The sequence below is a fragment of the Cottoperca gobio genome, chromosome 20 (assembly GCF_900634415.1).
Source record: "Cottoperca gobio chromosome 20, fCotGob3.1, whole genome shotgun sequence".
Classification (NCBI taxonomy): Eukaryota; Metazoa; Chordata; class Actinopteri; order Perciformes; family Bovichtidae; genus Cottoperca; species Cottoperca gobio.
This window is the reverse complement of record NC_041374.1, coordinates 9,655,626-9,671,475: the sequence shown is the minus strand read 5'-3', so window position 1 is coordinate 9,671,475 and position 15,850 is coordinate 9,655,626. Positions and strand designations below refer to the sequence as shown.

The window sequence follows — 15,850 nt, the reverse complement described above, 5'->3', positions numbered from 1 at the left end:
AATTTCCATATATTTTTTCCACAAATATGTATTAAATTATTCCCCATAGTCTATTCTCTTCATTTCATAGCTTTTTTCTTGGTTGCGCTGCTTCCAGCCTCAGATCAAGATTTGGAGGTCTGGCCTTTATGTTAGAGCTTTTATCCAATCATATTTCAGCCATCATGTGTTGCCAGGGTCCAAGAAATCTGCCCTGAGGCCTTCAGAATCAACAGCGCGGGCGCCTGTAGTTTAAAGTGAACGGAAACAAAACTGTGGCGTTAACCAATCAGATTTCGAGTTGGCGACACCGGGGCCAGCTAGCAGGCCTACGATAACGTCAGAACGTACACGTCTTTTGATTGGATACGCACTATTGAGAGGCAGAGCTATGCAGAGCTAGCAAACTTGAATGAGCTAATTTAGATTTCTACAAGCTGTTTTTTTTCAACCCACAATGGCTGAAGGAGGAGAAGAGATCGATTTGGTCGCAGATATAATTCCAACGCCATTTTCAAGACTAACTTTTCAAGAAAAGCTAGACATTGTGAGAAGAGAACGGCCAACCCCGATGCTAGCGAGACTCTCACAGGGTTTGTCCGCCACTTTCAAATCACTAACTACGAGCGGTACCCCCGGCTCACAGCCTCCGAGAGGCACTGCACATTGTACTGCTGGGAATGCCTGCTATTTACAACTGATCGATTTGGTGTTTGGAGCCACACTGGGTTTGGAAACTTGAGTTGTCTAACCAAGGCAGCAACGAGACACCAAAGCACGGCTGGGCACTTACAAGCAACGGTGCTTTTGAAAACCTTTGGGACACCCGAGTGGATCTACGGCTCAACGAATAAGTGCGCAGGGAAACTGAGCTCTACAACGAAAGGGTGAACAAAAATAGAGAAATGCGGATTTATTGATTATAAATAAATGCTTTGGAAATATTAATATAACTCTGTTGTACTTGACTATGTTAAGGTGATGCAACGCCCGGTTATACTGCGTTTCTGTCTAAATGTATAGTTTCTAGAGCCATGGTATCATAATGATGGTGTTAAGAGGTGGAATAATTCAGGTAGGACTGTGTAGGACATCACTGAAGGCCTAGGTGGGAAATGCACGGCCCGCCACTACAATATATAATACACTTACACTTTTAGCTCTTCAGTTCATCATAAAAAGACCGTCTGGAAAAGAGAGTATTTATTAGCATTTTATTAACATTTACAACTGCAGACATCTTTATAAAAAACATTTATTATGACTTACTAACATGTATACTTGCAGATTACATATGTTTGCCAATGGTTTATTAAAGTGAGAAACAAACACTTAAATTAATGAGTTAACATTTGTAAATGCAGCTTTAATGGTTCTAAAAGTTCTCCTAACCTTTTATTAGAGTGACTTAAGATAATGACTCAACAACCAGGGAGACTTTCCACAACCTGGCAACCCACACGTTGTTCTTTGAAGTGTCCTACAACTGATCCACAAAGCATTAAATTATTAATCATTGTTAAAGCCATTAGTCACAATATAATAGCAACTAGCAGCTAGATGGAATGACGACTATTGAAAGACAATATTAACTCAGAAGGGTCCGGGTTGCCATCAAAAGACTTACTGGTGTCCAATCAATCAATTATAAATCAATCAAGTTTATTTATAGAGCACATTTTAGACAGTGTGCTTCAAAATAAAAATAAATAGGAGAGATAAGATGATACAAGACAAAAACAAGAACAAGACAAGAACATAGATAAGACGGTATTACAATTAAAAGGGAATAAGATACAACTATATTATGGTTATTATTTAAATAGAAATAATAATAAATAAATAAATATAATAATAATAATAATAATAATAATAATAATAATAATAATAATAATAATAATAATAATAATAATAATAATAATAATAATAATACAATTATAAATCAGGCAGTTTAAACTAAAGACATCTAAAGACAGCTTGGAAACATTTTTATTTTGAAGGACATATTTTAGGACTTCCGGCCTTTTGTACTCGCTTGACGTTTTTGTACAGCACGAAAATCTCGATTGAACCGCACTTGGCCTTGGCTTGTTGATGCACTGTGGTGATTGGCTTAAAACCAGGAAGTGAAATGCAGCACAGCCCAAGTGGCCGAGGGCTGTCAATCAACATGGTTTACGTTACCTTGTTTATCTGCAACCACACACTGTAACACACGCAGGTTTATACACATGTACGAAGATGTGATGTGTATTTATATCCTGAAATTTTTTTCTTTGTACTGTGGGAAGACAGGAACATGTACTAAAAGTATTAAAAGTACTCAATGTAGATACAAATGACTAATACTATTATATATTACATCATTACATTATTGTTACACATGCATTAATGTAAAAGCAGGATTTTTCTGCGGATTATCTTTCTACATTATTCCATTAATTGTTTGGTTTATAAAAATAACGAAAATAGTGAGAAATGCCGTCAGAATCACCCAGAGCCCGATTTACACCTTTACAATGTTTTTCTGTCCAACCAACAGACCAACTCTTTTTTTAAATACATTAAAATAAAGTGCTCACATGGGAGAAGTTTGACCCATGAAATGTTATTGTATGAACAAATATTTAAACAATTATCAAAATCATGTTTTCTGTGCAAAAATCTTAATTTGTAAAGTAAAGCTGTCAGATAAATATACAATGTTTACCTCTAAAATGTAGTGGAGTAGAAGTAGTGGCCTGAAAAGGTAAGAGTCAAAATTGTACCTAAGTACAGTATTTGAGTAAATGTACTTACATTCCTGCTCTGGTAATAAGAGCAGGCAGGTGATAATTAGACCTCAGTTTCACTGCAGCTGGTAGATATACACAAGATTTAGTTTGTTACTGCCACCTAGCGGCAAAACATTTAACACAATAATGTGTGAAACTGAAAATACTGCAAAAAATGACACCAGAGTAATGCAGAGATTTCATCTGTTTAAAAAGCTTAGTGTACATGGTAATACTGACAGTAAAGGTCCAGTGGTTGTAACACAGACTGCAAAGATAAAAATACAGTTTATCATCTTTTATAACAAAAAGCCGGCAGACATAAACAAGTGTTGCCTCTCCATCATTTCTTGTGATACTTCAATTGGTAATAAATAGCTAGAGACTCAGTGCACACAGCAGTTCGACCATCAGACATACAGATCAACATACACGCACACTATTTCTACTTATAAATTAATAATAAAACAATGTTTCATTTAAACTGAGCAGCCCCTGGAAGGAAATTAATTTGGAAATCAACTTATCTCAAGAATTACAAAACTTTTTCTACATTTTCCCTGAACTTAGTTTTTCAGGTAAGAACAACTTGCGCGCTGGATACCTCTGTGTGTGATCTGTGTGACGCGTCAAACTGTTTTGTGGAAAGTTTGCATCTTTAATAAACACCCACAAGATACATGTGCATATAATTCATATAATATTTATTCATATTGATTTATATAATCTCTTAATCAAATACATGCAGGAAATAAAAGTTACACACACACACACACACACACACACACACACACACACACACACACACACACACACACACACACACACACACACACACACACACACACACACACACACACACACACACACAGTCTTTCACACAGTCTCACACAGTCTCTCACACACACACAGTCTCTCACACTCACACAGTCTCTCACACAGTCTCACACACTCACACAGTCTCACACAGTCTCTCACACACACACAGTCTCTCACACACACAGTCTCACAGTCTCTCACACACACACACAGTCTTTCACACAGTCTCACAGTCTCACACACACACAGTCTCACACACACACAGTCTCTCACACTCACACAGTGTCACACGGTCTCACAGTCTCACACACACACACTGTTCTCATGCAGACACTGTAGCCATCTTAGTGTTTTCGTTGATTTCCTGTTGCTCTTCGGGTAAAGGATCGTACTCTCGGCGGTACAGCAGACGTGTCACCAGCGTGATGATGAACATCTCCAGGATCAAAAGCTGCTGACTCATCACTGTGGAGACAGAGAAGAAGAAAAACAAAAGGTCAGCGGCGAGTTAAAGGAGACTTCACGGAGTCGGTCCTGGTGTCGTCACCAGCCACCATTAAATGAATACACAAGGATGGATTTACTTTATTTATTGTTGATGGAATAGATAAACACACGGAGGAGTAGATGGATCATAGAAACATAAAGAGTCATTGCGCTACAGCGGTCATCAGTGTTGCAGGAATGATTCCCAAAACACAGAAATTAGTAATTTTTAAACATCCTTGTCTCAAAGTCTACAGATTCTTTGAAGGAGGTTTTGGTTAGATGCCTTAAATTAGCTGAAGCGTTTTATCACGTGCTGTTCTATAAAATACGTTAGTAAATAGTTCACTCATGATCTTTTTTATGATCCCTTTCATGCTCTGGTTAAGTTTGTGAGTTTGGGTTGTTTATCTTCCCTAACATGTCTTCTGTCAGACGAGTGGAAAGAGAACACCCACAATACATGGAGTGATGAGTGATGGAGTGATGGAGTGATGAGTGATGCAGTGATGAGTGATGCAGTGATGCAGTGATGCAGTGATGAGTGATGAGTGATGCAGTGATGCAGTGATGCAGTGATGCAATGATGAGTGATGGAGTGATGGAGCAGAGTTAAGCAGAGTCACTGAGTCTTCCTAATTCTAGTGGTTTAGAGCCTAACGTTAGCTTTTTACATCTACTACACATCACATTTACGCTTCCAAACTCATAAAACTGGTGTTTATTTCTAAAGATTATCTCGCGGAACAAAAACATGTAATTATTATGAACTCTCCATGTTGACTCACTGAATCCTCTGGCTGGGGCGGAGAAGGGCGGAGCGCAGGCGATGGTGCCGTTCAGAGCCAAGATGTTGATGATGGCTGTTTGCAGCTGGCTCAGGATCAGCACCAGCTACACACACACACACACACACACACACACACACACACACACTGTTTAACATGACAAACACAATGCTGGAACATCCTGTAAAAAGCTGTGAGTGTGTGTGTGAACAGCCGTCTGTGTCCAGCTCATGTCTCTTGACCTTTACCTGGTACATGGCGTACTTGGGGATGATCTTGATTGTCCGCAGGGTGATCCTCAGGTGCATGAACATGATCGCGACCGGCCACAGGGCGATGATTGTCAAGATGCCCACAAAGGGGTTGATCCAAATAGCAGATCCTGAAATGGTCAACTGAAGCGTGGTCACACAAAAACACACAACTTATTAATTGGCATCATCACTTATATTTGTCTTATTAATAACACTAACATTGTAATTGCTCTATAAAAAGCATGCAGCAGCCAATGTTTGACTTTCTTCTTCTATTGTCCTCTTTATTTTCATTGTACTGGAATAGAGAACACTTTACAGGTGTACAACACACAGGCTGAAGTAATGTGTAACTACAGAGTTCATGAATGAGTTGCTCCAGGATGTTGTTGCATGTTAGTTCATGCATTAAGTGGAGCGCAGCGCGAAGAGGAAGGTGCAGTAAGATCAAACCTCATGTCATGACAGTCCGTCCAATATATGTCAAGATATTTCCGTCTGGACCAAAGTGATGGACCGACTGAAAGGAGCATCACATGAGTCTGAAGTTATCTTTGTAACTAATAGATTAAAGATTCATTAACTGATCCCTGAAGATCATAGTGTCTTAATAGTGAACAACAGGGATTTATGACACATTTTGCATTAATTCATTCAATAAATCCTCATGAGTCAAACATTGGTTACAATTTAATTAAGCACGTTTTTAAACACCCGTATAATAAAGTGTTCGAGAGAGTTTTCTAAATCGGGAGTGAAACACAACTGCTTTTGTCCACAAAAGACACGTCATTCTTCTACACAAGGAAAGTGGTCATGTGTGTAATTCCAAGAAACTACAAGCACACAACAGTTGGGGATCCTGTAGTCCTGTATGATGCACCATTCAACAACAAATAGCTTGGGAAAGAAATTACACAATACAATAACATGGAGAGAGGCCACGCAGAATTTCCATGTTAGCAAACTCACATCAGCCAGGTCGAATGTCCCGTTGGTCCAGAGCACAATGGAAAGGATGGTGAAGGCAATCTTCAGGAGGGCAAACTGGAAGGAGCCAAGCTTGAGCAGGAAGAGTGTGCGCCTGGAGTCGATGACAGATAATGCTTTTAGACAGATAACGTCTCTAAACACATTAAAAAAAACTCGTAAAAGTCCACAGTAGAACTCAGCACTGTCCTAAACGCATCCTGGATTATTACCGCAGGATGTTTAGAACAATTCAGCGTGGCCTTGGGTACATGTATGGGCTTTGGGCAGGTCTAAATTTGAATGTGCAACAACAACATTAATAGTCCCTCTGTGATGCTTATACTGTTGATGGGAAACTTGCACTGCATTAAAGAAAGAAAGGAGGGTTTGCATAAAAGGATTTCTGTGTATTTGCTCTGCAAACGCATGTTAAGCGGTGTGTAGCGTTAGCCACAAGCACATCTGTCTGTCGTTAGCGGACACCAGCATGTCGGCCTGTCACATTAACTACTTTTATTGGACAATATATTGTCAACAGTAAGAAATGTGATAAACGGTCTATTGTCATGTCGTACTATGAGTTCTCATATTGTAGAATAAGTTGATAACTAAACAGACTGCACCTGCTGTAGACACAACAGTGCACGATGCATCGATCGGTCTCCTGCGACACATGGATGCAGCCAGTGTTTGCTCGGAAAGGCCTGATGGGATTGTGTACAGAGTGCGACGACACACACCGGACTATGCATTGAAAGAGTTGAACGACCGGGAGTGTGTTTAACCAGCATGAGGTTATGTAATATTCAAACAGGCCAAAAACAACATCAAAGTGCACGACTGTGAACTCAAAACAACATGTGGTAGTAACCATAGGAGGATCTGGGCTTCATCGAACAGCAGGTTTCAATCACCACCTCATTAATGTAGGGACCGCTGATATTTAAGGATAATTCTTGTGTATTTAGTTCAATCTGGTGCAGTATTCCCATAAATGTGGCTGCTGCTAAATCTGCACTCAGTTCTGTTTGTAATTTAGGGGAAATGAAGATTTCCTACAGTTTTCCAAATGACCATAATTCATGACATGAATCAAATTAAACACAGAAACAAAGAAAGTAGCTTTCACTGTAGATATACGGTCGACTAACGAGCCTCGAGAAGATTAATGTAATGATCTCATTTCACTTTGATGGTCGACCTTATTTATGGGAAATACAGCAGAGTGAAATCATTACATTCTCCTTTAAAGCTCGCTGACAGATGTTCTAACAGTTTACTGTCATATGATAAAGTTAATACTTTTTAATTTATGCGATACATTACGTGTAACTTTGTCTTCTCTTTCGTTGTTGTCGTTTTTCCTGTCGCATCTGTTGTTGTGCGTTTGTTCTGCTGTATTCTGTAGTAATTAGTAGTAATTTGACATTTTAGGAAATACGCTTGTTTCATTTCTTGCTGAGAGCTCAGTTGTAGTAAATATGAAGCTGGAGCTGCTGGTTAGCTTAGCTTAGCATAAAGAAACAGCTTTACCTGTGTCCGTAGGTAACAACATCCACCTCCCTGCACTTCTAAAGCTCACTTGTTATATTACAAAAACTACCCGTTTCCCCCTTTTCTAGTCTTTGTGCTACAACGAACACACATTTTCATTGTCAATTCATGTGTTGATCATTTTCTTTAGTCTATAAAATGTCAGAAAACTGTTTTTCCTAAAACCTTAAATGTTTAGTTTTGTTCACAACTCAAAGATATTCAGTTTACTTTCATAGAGGAGTAAAGAAACCAGAAAATATTCATATTTAAGAAGCTTTAATCAGAGAAATGTAACTTCTTTTTTCTTAAATAATATTTGCAGCTCTTGTGCTAAACTAAGCTAAGCTAAGCTAAGCTAAGCTAAGCTAAGCTAATCGGCTGCAGCCTTATGGACAGACAGCACATTTCCCAGAATGTTGAACTTTTGCTTTATTGTTAACTCTCTATACTTATAACTGAGGTATGAGAAGTATTTAACTCTCTTGTCTCATGTTGCATGTTTTAGATTAGATTGAAATCAAAATAGTACAGTAGCAGAAAGATAAAGCTGATGTTATTATATCAATATTTACATGACTCACTGACACCCCGAGGCGTCTCCTGCTGAGGACGATGGGAGCAGATTTCTAAATCCACACGCGCTGCGTTGGAAGCTGTCCAACAACTTGCTGCTGTTATCAAACTAAAGATCTGCTCCTCAGTTCTCACAGGCAGAGGGAAGAGCAATGTACGGACTCTGATCACCACACACTGTATGTAAGTGTTTACCGTGTGATGGCCACGTGAGGCAGGCAGAGGCAGCAGCAGCAGCACGGCCCCGTGCTGATCTTCAGCTTGTATCTCTCCGCTCGCTTCAGGAAAGCCTCGTCACCGCCCACCTCCTCCAGCATCAGGATCAGGAACTTGAACACCACGATGGCAAAGTAGCTACACAGAGAAATGGAAACAAGGAATGAGGAGAGTGAAGGATGCAAGAACATATTCTTTAACCAGCATATTCTGCCTGGATACTCAGAATTAGGCCTTTTTCTGAATGTAGAATTTTCCCATTAAGAATGTGGGATAGAAGCAGGCTCTGCACATGTATACAGGAGATTCACAACATGCATCTCAGAGGGTCTTTTCACAGCATTTTGCTGCATGCGGCCTGTTGCCTGTTTACGCCGTCAGAGTCTGTTCTCGTGCATAGCCATAAAAAGAAAAGCCAGGAGGACGGTGACAGCGAGGGTTCACTACGGGAGCAGCATGGCTGCAGTTGGAAAGAGAGGGACATTTAAATGATCTAAAAGATGCAAGTCATGGGGGCATTTTACGTTAATCGAAGTCTGCACGTCTCCATGTAATATTAATATAAAGTAATGTTAGTGGAATATTCATTTTCATTGTAAAGCTAAGTATTGTCTTTATCAGAATAAGAGCACAAAACTGACTATTTTGATCACGAAACGTAGAAATATAAAGAGAGGAAATTATCAGAGAGTTCAGAGAGGCAGGAGAAACATAAAGCCATAACTTAACACACATTGCACGACAGCATCACTGTTTTCTATAAAACTCTCAGTCGGTTATGAAGTTTAATTTTCCCCATATGTGACGTTTTACTGCACGGCTCTGCGAGTACAAAAACAACAGACAGCACAGAGAGAGTTGGAAGGTGAGACAAAGAGAAGCGGAGGGAGAGAGACCCACCAGGCAGAGGTCATGTCAGTAAACATGGTGGCTCTGGGGATCCACATCCCCAGACACGACATGGTGCCAATCACCTGAACAAGGGAGGAGAGAGAAGCAGACGCCATGTGAAGAACAGTAAGTTTGACCAACAGCAGTTTGTCAAAGTGTCGTTTCTTACCGGCGCTGCCCCGTTCACCCAGATGATGACACTCTTCTTATTGTTGGGCACCTTCTTATAGATGTAGCTACACTCCTCTAAGAAGATGAGCATGGACACAGCGGCCATGAAGGTGAGCACGGAGTACAGGATGAGGCCAAAGATGTCCAAGTCTGGAGGGAGGGAAGGGAAGACAACACATTAGCTGCTGGGATTCTGGACGGGAAATTGAAACTTGATCAGATCTTCACGAAGGTAAATTAGCTTTGAAATCTTATTTATGCTGAAATAATAATAAAGAAAGAGCGCCATATGGCATCACCAGAAGTCCACAGCCATCCTCGTGAAAATCTTGTTCATCAGGTGTAATATTTAACATTTTCCCCGTCTTAGTTTAGCGTGTTAGCATCGTAGCATGTTCTAATTTGCACTAAACGTAAAAAGCACAGCTGAGGAAGTGGTGGACAGTAACTAAGAACATTTACTTAAGTACAGTTTTGAGGTACTTGGATTTTACTTGAGTATTTCCATTTCCTGCTACTTTGTACTTCTACATAATAGAAAATATAATCAATAAATACTTTATCATGTATTATTATAGTTTAAGACAAAACTTTATTGATCCCTTAAAATAGAAATCTCCTCCTTTACCAGCTGCAACATTAGAGTAAAGGTTAGTAAAGTTATAGAAAAATAATTCAAAGAGAAAAAGCCGAAGCTAAGAAAATACTTTAAGAAAGAAATTAAATATTTTGAGAGTTTGTTTGTTACAAAGAAGTCAACAATAATTCAAAACAGATGTTGGATCAATGTGAAAGTGGAAACAGAGAAACGTTCAAATGAAATGCAGACGAGCGTTTCCGTCGACATGCATGTGATGCAGAATGAAAGCAGCTCGAGGACGGACAGATCTGACGTTAGTCGTCCGACCATGTGACACGCAGGCTCGATGAGCTTTGCGTCATCAAAACACAAGTTTATTTCTTCTTCAGGCTTTCAGCTTTTCATTTACAGGAAACTCTGTTAAAGGAAGGAATCAGCAGGCAGCTTTAGTTCCATACAAAGGGAGGTGAGTGATAACACAGCTGTGGGAAAGTGTGAGTAAATCGTTTCAGCATGTTGCCCGTAATTGTGAGTATTCTGGAAATCTGCGTCATTTATTCTGTGGTATGCAAAGTCATTACGATCCACAAACAAACACACAAACACACATTCCCACTTTGATGATATACTTCTGTGTGGTCACTTCAGCATTTGTTTTTTACTCTAATTTCTGCTGCTCCATGATTTATCTTTCAGTTTAAGAACTTCTGTCCTTCAGTAGTTCTATTCCTAGGCATCTTTATGCAATAAAGAAACTTAAGATCTTTGTTTGTCACTGACAAAACTGATCCAGATGGTATTTGTGAGTCTTTCTAAAGCCCAACCAATGCACACAATTACCATTGTGTTTTAAAGAATCCTGAGTAAGATGTGTAGCGATTGAGACATTTAAAACATAAACCCGTGATTAAAGCTTTGACTCGAATCAACTTTTTAAATCGTCTCAAATGTGCATTAACCTGTCTTACTTTTAGGAGCAGTAGACGGCTACGATACAGCGCCAGGAGCAGAGTGGGGGTCTGCTGCCTTGCTCAAGGGCAATGCACATGGTAAAGCTGGGAAACTAAATCATAAGGGAGAAACTTTATAAGGAAATGTATATAAAATGTCATTATGAAGGAATCATCATTATCAATAAAGCATTTATTACTGTCATTCTTTTTTTATTTCAGAGATTTACAACTTAATTTAAGTCATAAAGCAATGAGTGAAATGTATAATCCAAAATATAAATTCACATTAACTCCTCCACCCTGGTGAAAAGGATTATTGGATTATTTTGATCATTTGTTTAAAAGTCAGAACCAGTAACTGAGAACTGAACAACATTAATTATGTATTTTACTGCAGTGGTGGACAGTAACTAAGTACATTTAAGTACTGCCCTTAAGTACAATTTTGAGGTACTTGGGTATTCCGATTTTATACTACTTTATACTTCTACTCCACTAAATCTCTCAGGGGGAAATATTATTTTATTCTTTATATTTATTCTCCAACTTTTCTCATTGAACGTTCTGCACATTCAAAACTAATCTCACACGTCTGTGTTCTCTGAGAAGACGTAATATTAATTTAAGAGTTGTTAAAGTAACACAGTAACAGAAGTACATTTACTCTGGATTTATTTTGAGGAACTTTTTATGCAACATCATATATTTTAATTGGTGATCGACCGATATGTTTTATTAATGGCTGATATTTAGAGAACATATATAATGCCAATATATCGCTGTTGGATTTTGTATGTTTTTTTTGCATCTGATAAAATACAACAAGTTAATAAAAATAAGAAGAAATGACACACAGAATAACTTAAATAAACATTTATTTAACACTGTTATTGTCTGCATTGTGTCTGTTCGCTCAAGTTGATCTGCACTTATTTTAAATAAATAAAAATGTATCAACTAAATAACTTTGCACAGGAAATCAAAAAACTAAACTTTTTTTTAATTGTTTTAGTGCTTCTGAGAGACAACAACCATTTGTAAACTTACATTAATAGAAAATAAATGATTATTTGTGAGAAACCACCATCCAACAAAGTGAAGTTCGAGGACTTGAATCCTCACAGTCTAGTCCCCCCACAGTTTAGTCCCCCCACAGTTTAGTCTCCCCCACAGTTTAGTTTAGTCCCCCCACAGTTTAGTTTAGTCTCCCCACAGTTTAGTTTAGTCTCCCCCACAGTTTAGTCCCCCCACAGTTTAGTCTCCCCCACAGAACACCTTCAGTCTCTATTAAGATTCATCGTGGAGATGTTTGCTGGAGCTCTTCACACTGATCTGTATCAAAGACTCACTGAGGATGATGTCGAGGGCGAGAGGAGGCTTCTCCATGCATCTCGGGTCCATAGTGGTTCGGTTGGCAACCATGGTGGCTGCAGTCGGTGGATTTTAACAAATGCAACTTCCAAGTTTCTCTCGTACATCCACAGACGCTCGGTGCGCTGAGCCTCCTCTCCTCCGATCCAAAGACGAGCGTCCTCAAACTTTCCACAGAGGGATATCTGTCTGTCCTGCAGCAAAAGCACTTGTTGCAATGCCTGGACCCGCCTCTTCCTCTGTCATAGGACAGTGAGCAGTCTGCCCAATCACTGACGCAGCCGAAAGAAGTGTGGGAGGTCAACATAACTTTTATTGAGAATGAAGAGCACTTTGCACTTGTATTAACCTGCTTTAACTGTGCATGGATTGGTTTTAATAACATTTAATGCGGCTTAAAGGTCATGGAAATACGTGATTTGTGGATGAAATGAGGAAATTAAATCTTATCTTATGTTCTTTTTGTTGTAATGCGGTTTAGCGGTGTGTTGTGGTGGTAATTAATTAGTACCTTATGACTGAGCCAAACCTTTAGAGACATAACTTCTTCCCCAAGTCTTCATCACTGGGGAAGTTTAGATGTGCTTCATCCCTGGATCCTGTCATTGTTTTACCAAAGAAGAAATACCTGTGAAATTTGAAGGCAAGAAGGCAGAAATGTGCCCCGTCAGCAGGATGTAAAGTGAGTCAGTGACACATAACCTCAGAGGGGATTCTGGTTAACGGGGGAAATTCTTCCATTCACATTGATCACAGGACGCAGGATGGAGGAGGGGGGAGTGTACAGCGTGTGTGTGTGTGTGTGTGTGTGTGTGTGTTTCTTGAGACTATAGCCTGTGGACAACACATCACATGCCCCCACGTTCCCATAGCAACACATTCAGGGGTATCGTCATGTGAGGCATTTGTTGCAAATCTTTTTGCTCCCTTGGCTCCATTTGAATAATTTTCCACAACACTGAGGAGTCTGTGTAGAGCTCCAGTCACTGAATTAAAGATATTTATACTGATTAGCGATGATGCCTGAAGTGATTCACATTTGTCCTGCATCCTGAACTTTCCTCTTTAACTTCTTCTCATCACCTCTGCCCTGATTTACCTCATATCCAGGTTTAATAGTTTATCATGTCCATTCAGGCAAACTTGGCTTCTGGAGGTTAAAATACCTTCAAGCATTTGTTTTTACTTTGCTCGGAGATTAAATCTCTTTATCCTTGAGCTGCATGTGCTGACACATTTGAGGAATGATTCCTCGGGAAGACTGAGGGCCACGAAAACAAGGATAAACATGCAGTCACGTAGCCGAATACACACCCCGACAGTCTTGCATATAAGAAATATGACACATCTTAATTTCACTTTGTATGACAATTGAATCATTTGAATCAAGTCTGAGCAACCTTTCGTGCTGGTTCTGGCTGGGGCACACCTTAAACTTACGTCTGTCCTCCAGGAGGTTCAGACTCAGCAGAGAGGATTCGTCCAGACTGGCCTGAGATTGTGAAACTGATGCAAAAAGTCCAAGAATCAAGAGAGAAATCTTCACAGTGTCATTAGGAAGACATTCATTGGAAGATTTCAGCCTGATACAAATCCATATTCTGCTCCAGTTGCTCGTTAAAGAGACACACTGTGAGTCTGAGCATTAACGTTTTCTTTAACAATGTTTTATGTCTCTTTGTAGTCCTTTTGAGCCTCTTCCTGGTTGATCCGTGTCTCTCTGTAGTTCTTTATTATCTGTGTTTGTTTTCCCCTTTGTCTCTTAGAGTGACATTCTTTCGGTGAAGTCCAGGAGTTAAACCACTTATTTAGATGCAGCCTCAACATCAATAGAACAAAAATGATCACCTGATCACATCCTCCATGTAGGTTTGGATGCTCTGGTCTCCTGCCAACGGTGGATTTCCCCTTCAATGAACCATCCAAAGGTCTTTAGTGAAACTGCGGCTGCTTCGGCCTTGTGGAGGTAATACATGTTTGGTTTTTCATGTCACTGTTTACTTTCCCCTCAGAGTCTGACACCGAGGCCATTACCTTGTGAGTTCACGTGTGTATGGACACACACTTTATAAACACACAGGTCCAATCTAAAGGATTCAAAAATGTAGTAATTTATGTGAATTCTATTTTTCTTATATTGTGTTTTCTGCAGCATTATTTTACCACAACATCTTTACATCTTACGGTAAGTTACGCAGTGTGCGGCACAGATCTGCAGCACAGATGTGCTTCACTCTGTCCACACATGCAGACATCATGATTTACAAGCTGCCATGTCAGGCGCTTTTGTAGAGAGATTAAAGTGAAGCATGAAGGGTTTGAGAGGAAGAGCAGAGCAGTCAACAGCAGAGGTGAAGGGCCCGGGTGTTAAACAGAAGAGGTCATCAGTTCATGTTGACTGGCTTCATTAAATACTGCGACCATAAAACAATAAGCCGGTTTGTGTCTGAGTTTATCAAAATGCACCAAAGTTGTGTTTACTTATCCAATGATTACTTTTCTCTGAAAGCACAAGGACAATCTTTGTCTTTGTCTGTGTGTGTGTGTGTGTGTGTGTGTGTGTGTGTGTGTGTGTGTGTGTCTGCACTGTGTATTTATGGATGCTCTTTGTAGCTATCTGCTGCTGCAGGCTGCATCATCTGCTGCTGCAGGCTGCATCATCTGCTGCTCCTACAATATCACACCTGAATCTCCAAAACCGGACTGTCTGTAGTTGCATTTTGGGTAATGTAGGTTTTCACAAGAAGAATGTGTGGAATAAATAAAAGAAGATATCTTTGGCTCTGCTGCATTGATTTTGATCCTTTTAAAAATTGCCTGCCTGATAAAGTTATGAGTGCAATGCTAAATACTCTTTGAAATATATATATATTATATATATAAAATATAAAATATATATATATAATATATATATAATAATATTATATTATATATATTATAGATGAGAGAGAGAGAAAAGAGAAGAGGGAGAAGAGAGAGGAAGAGAGAGAGATAGAGAGAGATAGAGAGAGAGAGATAGACGAGAGAATAGAGAGAGGAGAAGAGAGATAGAGAGAAGAGAGAGAGAGATGAGAAGAGAGAGAGAGAGAGAATAGATGGATAGAGAGAAGAGAGATGAGAAATCTAGAGAGAGAGAGAGAGAGAGAAGAGAGATAGAGAGAGAGATATAGAAGAGAAGAGAAGAGAAGGAGAAGAGAGAGAGATAGAGGAGAGAGATAGAGAGTATAGAGAGTCGAGAAGGAAGAGAGATGAGAGAGAGAGAAGAGCAAGAGAGAGAAGAGAGAGAGAGAGAAGAGAGAGAGAAGAAAGAGAGACAGAGAGAAAAGAGAGAGAGAAGAGAGAGAGAAGAGAGAGAGAGAGAAGAGAGAAGAGAGAGAGAATTTGGATAAGATAAGAAAGAGGATTAGAGAGAGCGAAGAAAGATAGAGAGAAGAAGAGAGAGAGAAGAAAGAGAAGAGAGAGAAGAAAGAGAAGAGAGAGAAGAAGA

At 39.5% G+C, this 15,850-nt stretch overlaps 1 protein-coding gene across 1 annotated transcript; it reads right to left on the bottom strand.

Annotated features, from left to right (window-relative positions):
• Positions 1-3,811: 3,811 nt before the first annotated feature.
• slc51a (solute carrier family 51 member A) lies at positions 3,812-12,656 on the bottom strand. The gene is made up of 8 exons (XM_029457916.1): positions 12,342-12,656; positions 9,458-9,609; positions 9,298-9,371; positions 8,377-8,535; positions 6,073-6,184; positions 5,095-5,241; positions 4,847-4,952; positions 3,812-4,037 (listed from the first exon to the last, which is right to left on the bottom strand). Exons 1-8 carry the CDS (start codon positions 12,412-12,414, stop codon positions 3,895-3,897), a joined length of 966 nt encoding a protein of 321 aa, XP_029313776.1. The 5' UTR covers positions 12,415-12,656; the 3' UTR covers positions 3,812-3,894.
• Positions 12,657-15,850: the final 3,194 nt, after the last annotated feature.

Coding starts and splice junctions, on each gene's coding strand:
- slc51a (XM_029457916.1), bottom strand. CDS start 12,414: ATGGTTGCCAACCGAACCACTATGGACCCGAGATGCATGGAGAAGCCT. Junction 5,242..6,072: donor GGACATTCGACCTGGCTGAT/GTGAGTTTGCTA, acceptor ACCACGCTTCAG/TTGACCATTTCAGGATCTGC. Junction 4,038..4,846: donor CGCCCCAGCCAGAGGATTCA/GTGAGTCAACAT, acceptor CTGTCTCCACAG/TGATGAGTCAGCAGCTTTTG.